At 42.7% G+C, this 8,143-nt stretch overlaps 1 protein-coding gene across 4 annotated transcripts in view; it reads right to left on the bottom strand.

Annotated features, from left to right (window-relative positions):
• The window catches only part of PHF10 (PHD finger protein 10), a 25,158-nt gene that overhangs the window by 9,478 nt on the left and 7,537 nt on the right, over positions 1-8,143 (bottom strand). For 2 of the 4 annotated variants that reach the window (XM_023728450.1, XM_004368773.1), the window contains exons 3-7: positions 3,497-3,627; positions 2,668-2,751; positions 1,757-1,890; positions 1,510-1,659; positions 795-904 (exon numbers count right to left, since the gene is read on the bottom strand). In XM_023728450.1, the coding sequence (XP_023584218.1) occupies positions 795-904; positions 1,510-1,659; positions 1,757-1,890; positions 2,668-2,751; positions 3,497-3,627 (609 nt within the window). The remainder of the gene's footprint in view (positions 1-794; positions 905-1,509; positions 1,660-1,756; positions 1,891-2,667; positions 2,752-3,496; positions 3,628-8,143) is intronic. The other 2 variants (XM_023728451.1, XM_012554850.1) reach the window with 1 other exon arrangement.

The raw sequence follows: 8,143 nt of genomic DNA, 5'->3' as shown, positions 1-8,143 counted from the left end.
GGCGTCACCCTATGCAGCAAGGAGCCTGGTCGGCCCTCACTGAGGCGTCACCCTGTGCAGCAAGGGGGTGGCATGCTGGCATATCACGTTAACATCTGCTGACCCAAAAAGAAAAATTTGCTGATCCTTGGACGAAATTTGACTTTCAATAATAAGTATAATTCTATACTCTAAACTCTGCTCTCTAAGGAAGAGTCTCTCTCCTATAGAGCACAAGGCTCCAGAGAAAGCTTTAAAGCTGAAACAAAAGCAGAGATTTTCAACACAGTGCATCTGCTTGCACCTTCAGTTATGTTCTGGTTAGAAATGAGAGGGAAGGAGCACTCCCAGTCAGGCCAGCAATGTGGCTAGAGCGCCAGGGCCTGGGCCGCAGCTAGCCACTGCTCCTGGACCCCGAGGCCAGCACTCCTTGCGCTGCAATCCACACATGGATCAGGGAGGCAGTGGTGAGAACGCAGACCTGAGCAGCAGGCCAGGTGGGGCTGCCTGCGTTTCCCACAAGCCCAGAGGGGGGCGGGCTCCTGGGCCTGGCAGGGTCCACCCTTTGCACCAACTAGGAACCCAGCAGGGACAATGACTGGGAGAAGCCCCAGAGGCAGGCAGAGACGGGCAACCCAGGCTTCTCTAGCACTTCAAATGCTGGCTCTTCACCACAGAATGAGGGAAGATGCAGAATATTGACAGAAATCCTACGGAGCAGGCCACAAACTCACAAGTTTCTAGGAGGCAAGCACACAAGGCGCTGAAATCCCTGACCTACAGCCAGTGTGAAGGTAAAGAAAAACGCTGAGTACCTTTTGTAGTACTCCTGGAACTGTCCGGGGATGAGAGCCACGGGGTAGGAACTAACCTTCGTCCGCTCTGTCGGTAACACTCTGTACTTCCCTTGAGGCACCTGGATAACCTGTGTCAACATGAAAGCAAGTCACTCATTTTCTTATCGGGACTCAGTGCTTCAGAAAAATAGTCCCCCTGCTCTCCACTACAGCCACGCAAAGAGCTACACACCTAAGACGGGGGTGCTGTGACCTAACGGGGCCAGATGCTTCCCAGAACACCACACGCGGGTGTTCTACCTGCCTCTTGCCACGATCTAACTTCTCGGGAAGGCAGTGTAAATCCGCTCACACTTAGCAGCCGTGTGGCCTGGGCAACTCATACCACCTGTCTACAGCTCCATTTGTTCATCTGTGAAATGGGTGGAACATTAGCTTCGGCCACACAGCAACTGTGAGAATTAAATGAATCAATATGGACAATCTCTTAGAACGATACCAGGACACAGAGCAAGTATGAGCTGTCAACCATAAAGCAAAGACAGCTCACCAGCAAAAAAAGAAAAGGCTGAGCAGCACTAGGCATTGGTAAAAACGCCGTGTTACGTTCTGGGAGGAGAGGGACCGACTGACAGCTGGCAGGAGGGGCAGCCCCCTCGGTCCCCTGGGGCAGCGTGTGCCGTAACCCGCGGGCAGTGCACGAGGGTGGGGCGCGGGAGCTGCGGTTGCCTACATGTGTCTGCAAGTCAAAGTAGGCTCTTCGTTCTTCCATGCGCTCCCGGTTCAGGTTGCTGTTGAACTCAGCAGCCTTTCTGGCAGCTTTCTTAATGTACTCAGGCACTTTGCTGGCTTCAACCTTCTGAGTATTCTGTTGTTGCATTTGCTGAAATAAAAACGTTCCAGTTGGAAGTCACAAATGACACGACAAAACGTCATCCTCCCCACGCAAATAAGAGACGTAGGTCCCCTGGCTTGCCTACCGAGTACTCCTTGTAGTGGTCTGTGATCCGCTGACGCTCCTTCTCTTGCAGGATTACAGAGTACTCAGCGTGTTTGGCTGGATATTCTTTTATCATCAAGTCAATCACTTCGTCACTGCGCAACGCCGTTAGACCTGTGTTAGACCGAAACAAGGGTGAAAAAGTTCCTTTGCAAAATTTGCTTCTTCTTCAAACTACTCTACATTCAAAAAGTTTTCCAATAGTTGAAACAAAATACCCTACTACAATGAAAATTAGTATTCATAATGTAAAGTCAAACAATTGAAAAGAAATATATTGCCAAAGTTGCAAATCAATTTTTCAACCAAGATTTTTTTATTAGATACTCTGTACTATAAACATACATCCCTTTACGTAGAAACAATTGCTAAATAAGTGACGATGTACACTAACTTGTAACAAATATTACAGGACACTGGACAATTAAAACACAATTTTTCAGTTATTCCAATGCCTCGTTTTCAAGTTCCGTACATCAGAAGCATCACTGCACGCGCAAATCATGTAGTTGACTTCCACAAATCAAGAAAACCAATTTCTCCACTTGCTCAAATGAACTTGCATGGATTTATATTTAAAAACAAATTCCTCCAAATCATGTTGCATTCCCATGCTTTTTATCACAGGGAAAACGGGAATCCAGCCTGGAGATACTGCAGAACTGAAGACTGAGCAGTGACATTCTGTTACAGAGAACATGCTTCATTCTCTTCTGCATTTTAATGATAATCAAAAATGAGGTAAGCAATTTAGCATTTAAATAGTTCAATCTATTTAAATTAATTAATTTAATTAATTTTAAAAAAAAATTAGGAAAGGAGATACAGACTCATCCAATATCACCTCATAAATGTTTAGCCTGAAAAATTCATATTGAAAGTTTTTATTACCTAGAGTACACTGGGTTTCTGTAATGACATTTAACTCCCTAAGGTAGAGTTTCTCCTTGTGAGACAAATCTCGTCGCTCTAAATCTCCAAAAAAAAGACAAAAGACTATTAAAAAGAGTGAAACATTATGCATTTATAAAATTTTTTAAGTTTAAAGGTAAAATCCTTTTTAAAAAGTTAAAATATTCATGGATTTTTAAAAGTACTGCATTCTATATGTTCTGAGCACTATCGAAGGGACCAAACAAAAATCTTCTAAATTCAAAAAATAAGTTAAAATGAAACTGAAAAGAGGGCAATCCAAAGCAGGAAGGTATACATCAATGACTACACGGAAGTGGTTAATCAGATAACGGCCTTTCTGAAACTCAGATGCAGCTGATTAGCCAAGGCCGTGCCTACGGTCAGTAGCCACACGTGGTGACAAATGTGGCTACAAAACCATCTTCTCTAAGACTTTCCCCAGAAAACCACCTTCCTCACTTTGCGTTTAAATCAGGTACAGGTGTAAGTAAGAACACCCTGATGGTGGAGGGAGGTGCTAGATGCTAGTACTAAGTGAATGTCAGCCAGCACAAGAACACATCACAAAGAATACCACCAGCTGAAAGTTACAGTAAAACCTGCAAAACCTGCAAGGTGGAAACCTGCCAGAGAAGGAAAACTCCAACATTTTCCACCAAAATGGGCGACAGAAAGGTGGTAAAACTGCACCCTGTCAAAAGGAGAAAACTTGCAAGACCTGGAAAAACAAGGCAGTCCCGTCGAGTTCCAGCTCTTACAGGTTTCACCGTATATGCAACTGCTCCATAAACTAGGACTTAAATACCTGGGTATTTCCGTTTGAAGGAGGTCACACCCAAGTACTCGCTGACTTGTTCTTGAAGCATATAGTACTCTCCCGTCTCGTCAGGGGGCCACTTGTACTCTATCAGATTCTCTGCTGGATAGTAGCTAAAGCTAAGCACAGAAATACATGTTAGTCCTTTAAGTGGCTTTTATTAAGTTTAAACCCAAACCCGCTGCCGTCGAGTCAATTCTGACTCATAACGACTCTACAGGACAGAGAAGAACTGTCCCATAGGGTTTCCAAGGAGTGGCTGGTGGATTTGAACTGCTGACCTTTTGGTTAGCAGCCAAACTCTTAACCACTGTGCCACCAGGGCTCCTTATTAAGTTTAAATCATGTTTATTTTTTGAGGATATTCTGAAAAACTATTTTAAGTATTTGTCTACTGTGACTTCATAATACAAAGAAGTTCCCATGATTTCAAGTGTATCAAAGAAACATATGAAACAAGTAGAAAAGAAACAATCAATGGGAATACCAAACCCAAAAAGTACAATGAAAACATTTTCTATATGCCACAAAGAACCAAGAATCACAACTGCTAGAAACAAAAGCATTTTTAAGCTTAAGAGACACAGGGAGGCACAAACAGGGTTGTGGTATCAGCTCTGAATTCTCTTGGGAGTCAGACCCACAGCCAGTCCTTAATGCACCCAAGGTACAAAGTAATCAGCTTCTGTTTCCCATTTCTGTGCTATTTAGTGAATCACAAACAGCTGAGAAAGAAGCAGAATTCTAAAAACCTATTTCTCAATGAACTGGACTATAAACCATAATTATTTGTTCTCAGATCATCCACCCAGAAACAAAGAATGGACCTAGTTTGAGGGTGCCAGTGTACTGCAAGTCACTCCCAATCCCAAACAGCAAAGACTATAAATTTCTGGATCTGAGCCAACTCAGCCTCTAAATTTTATCAGTGGACAACAGATGAAATGGACTTCTTTTATGCATTACATCATGCATCTATCCATTTAACAAGTAACTAACGAAAAGAAGAGACCTTTCAGAAATGGTGTTGGGAGAACTGGATATCCACCTGCAAAAGAATGAAGGTGGGCTTCTACCTCACATCATATATAAAAATTAATTCAGTCTGGATCAATGACCTAAATATAGGAGCTAAAACTATAAAACTTTTACAAGAAAACACGGGTAAATCTGCATGACCTCGGATTTGGCACTGAATTCTTTGTTGTTGTGACCAACAGAAGAAAAAATAAACCAGATTTTATCAAAATTAAAAAATTTTGTGCTGCAAATGATACCATTCAAGAAAGTGAAAAGACAGCTAGCACAATGGGAGAAAATATATTTGGTAAGGGACTTGCATCTAGAATATATAAATAACTCTTACAAGTCAACAATAAGAAAACAAATAGCTCAGTTAAAAACTGGGCAAAGATCTGGATAGACGTTATCTCCAAAGAAGAGTTAAGAATAGCCAACAAGCACGAGAAGATGCTCAACATCATAAGCCACCAGGGAAATGCAAATCAAACCACAATGAAATTCCACTTCACACCCACGAAGATGGCCAGATAACATCAAATGTTGATGAGGATGTGGAGAAACTGGAACCCTCGTACACTCACTGCTGGTGGGAACAGAATGTTACCCAGCAATTTCACTCTTAGGTATATATCCAAAGAAATGAAAACCTATATCCACAAAAAAATCTGTACATGAATGTTCATAGCAGCATCATTCATAATACCCATACATGCAAAGTCCAAATGGCCATCAATGAATGAATGGATAAACAAAGGGTGGTATATCCATACAATGTTACGTTATTCAGCCATAAAAAGGAACGACGTACTAATTCATGCTATAACATGGATGAACCTTGAAAACATTATCCTAAGTGAAAGAAGCCAGTCACAAAAGACCACATATTGTATCATTCCACTTATATGAAATGTCCAGAATAGGCAAATTCATAGAGACAAAAAGATTAGTGGTTGCTTAGTGATGGGAGTGGAGGATGAGGAAATAAGTGGATGATAAGGCATGGGGTTTCTTTCTGAGATTGTGAAAATGTTCTAAAATTGACTGGTGATAGTAGCACGTATCTAAACACACCAAAACCCATGGAATTGTATATTTCACATGGGTGAATTATGTGATATGTGAATTATAATTCAGTACAACTTATTTAAAAAAATAATTGAGCACTGTCATGTTTATAAGTAAATATCCTTGACAAGGAGATTTCAAACACAAAGAAGTCTTCTACATTAGAGGAGCTTAAGATTTAATTAGGAAAACAAAGCATTAACAACATAACTGAAGGTTGTATCAATGGCTTATACATAGATTTGTGATAACAAAATTTCTTTAGGCATACATTGTTCTCGTCAATTGCCATCCAGTCGATTCCCACTCACGGTGACCCCATGTGTACACAGCGAACTGTAGGGTTTTCAAGGCTGTGACCTTTTGAAAGCAGATCACCAGACCTTTCTTCCAAGGCACCTCTGGGTGAGTTTGAACCACCAACCTTTCGGTGGTTAGTCGAGCTAGCAGTCAAGCTGTTTAACTGTTTGTGCCACCCAGGGACTCCTCAAGTTGTTTTTGCAAAGACAATCCCATGACAAGTTTATTTCAGTGATTCTGCCATCAGCTAAAACTGTTTTGCAACTCTTCTTTTCAAAATCATTTTTCAGAATCATTATATACCAGAAATAGTCTCGTTACTTAATAAATCAACTTGACTCCTTTTCAAATGACCAAGACTGACCACTAATATGCTCAACAGTTCACATCAGCTCTGGGTATTTCCAAAACTTAAACCTTTATATACTGAAAATACTGCACAACTGAGAACATTTTTTTAAAAGTTGTTACAAGATCTGAAGGAACTATCACACCTTGCACAAAGTACAAAGGAAACACTGAACGACAACCACAGAGAAGAGCCAAGGGAACATGAGAGTGAACAAGATGTGGTCCCTGCACTGAAGGTTTCAGCCAATCGAGAGGACTGGCAAAGAGGTGGCCTCAAGAGTGTGAAACGACAGAAGCACGGGGACAGCCAAAGATGAGGCGGGGCCAGGTCAGCGGGGAAGGCCTCAGAGGTGACAGCTGCATCTGAGAAACCCAGGAAAGACCGACCTGGGCAAAGCAGGAGGGACAAGCACAGCAGGAATTCTATTTGGCCCAAGGGAGAAGTGCAAAAGGAAGTAAAGGAGAAAGAACAGCACATGTTCTAGCAATTGAAAACAGCATTTCAGTATGTCCAAGACAAACTGCTGCAGAGGGAAGAGGGCGCATGCCCAGAAGATGAAGCCAGAAGCCAAATCACAAAGGGCTTTGTGTGGCATGCTGAAGAGTCCGGCCTTTGCTCTAAAGGCCAAGCACAGAACATGAAGCTGAGGAGCAAAATGGGCCGATGTGCAGTGTAGAGGAACGGATAAGATGGGGAAACCTGCAAGTAAGCAGAATACGAAGATGAAACCCAGATTTTGAAAAATGCTCTAGGCCAGTGGCAGTGAGAAGACGAGGAGGAGATTAGTCATGCGAGGAGGATAAACTCCGTGTAAAGTGACTGCAGTGAGAGGGAAAGAAGATAAGTGAAGGACAATTCTTTTTGGGTTTGTTTTTTTTCGGCTTTAACAAACAGAAATTTATTCTCTCACAGTTGAGGACAGAAGTCCAAATTCAGAGCGCCAGTTGCAGGAGGAAGTCTTTCTCTCTGTTGGTTCTGGAGGGAAGGTCCTTGTCATCAGTCTTCCCTTGGCTTAGTAGCTTCTCAGTTCGGGGACCTCAGGTCCAAAGGACGCTCTCCACTCTCGGCGCTTCTTTCTTGGTGGGATGAGGTCCCTTGTCTCTGCTTGCTTCTCTCCTTCTATCTTTTTTGGCTTTGCTTTCTTTTTTTAAATTGTACTTCAGGTGAAGGTTTACAGAAGTTTCTCATGAAACAGCAGTACACATATTGTTTTATGACATTGGTTAACAACTCCACATGTCAACTCTCTCCCTTCTCGACCTCTTTCTCCTTTTATCTCTTGTAAGATGAAAGGTGATGCAGGTCATACCCCATGGAAACTCAGGGCTGTGACCTGAGTAAGGGTGTTGCATCCCACCCTAATCCTTTTTATTTTTTTCCCATACAAAGATTTATACACACATTGTTATGTGACTCTAATTGCTCTCCCCATACTGTGACAGCACACTCCTCCTTTCAACCCGATTCCCCATGTCCATTCAACCAACTCCTAACCCTCTCTGCCTTCCCATCTCACCTCCAGACAGAAACTGCCCATTTAGTCTCTTGTACTTACTTGAGCTAAGAGGCACACTCTCCACGAGTATCACTTTATATCCCACAGTCAAGTCCAATCTCTGTCTGAAGAGTTGGTCTCGGAAATTGTTTTAGTTCTGGGCTGATAGAGAATCCAGGGGCCATGCCTTCCAGGGTTCCTCCAGTCTGTCAGACCATTAAGTCTGGTCTTTTTACTAGAATTTGAGTTCTTGCACCCCACCTTTCTCCTGCTCCATCCGGGACTCTCTGTTGTGTTCCCTGTCAGGGCGGTCATTGGTGGTAGCCGGGCACCATCTAGTTCTTCTGGTCTCAGGCTGATGAAGTCTCTGGTTTATGTGGCCCTTTCTGTCTCTTGGGCT

Source organism: Trichechus manatus, unplaced genomic scaffold (assembly GCF_000243295.1).
Source record: "Trichechus manatus latirostris isolate Lorelei unplaced genomic scaffold, TriManLat1.0 scaffold00002, whole genome shotgun sequence".
In the NCBI taxonomy this organism is placed as follows: domain Eukaryota; kingdom Metazoa; phylum Chordata; class Mammalia; order Sirenia; family Trichechidae; genus Trichechus; species Trichechus manatus.
This window is presented reverse-complemented; position numbering and strand designations above follow the sequence as displayed.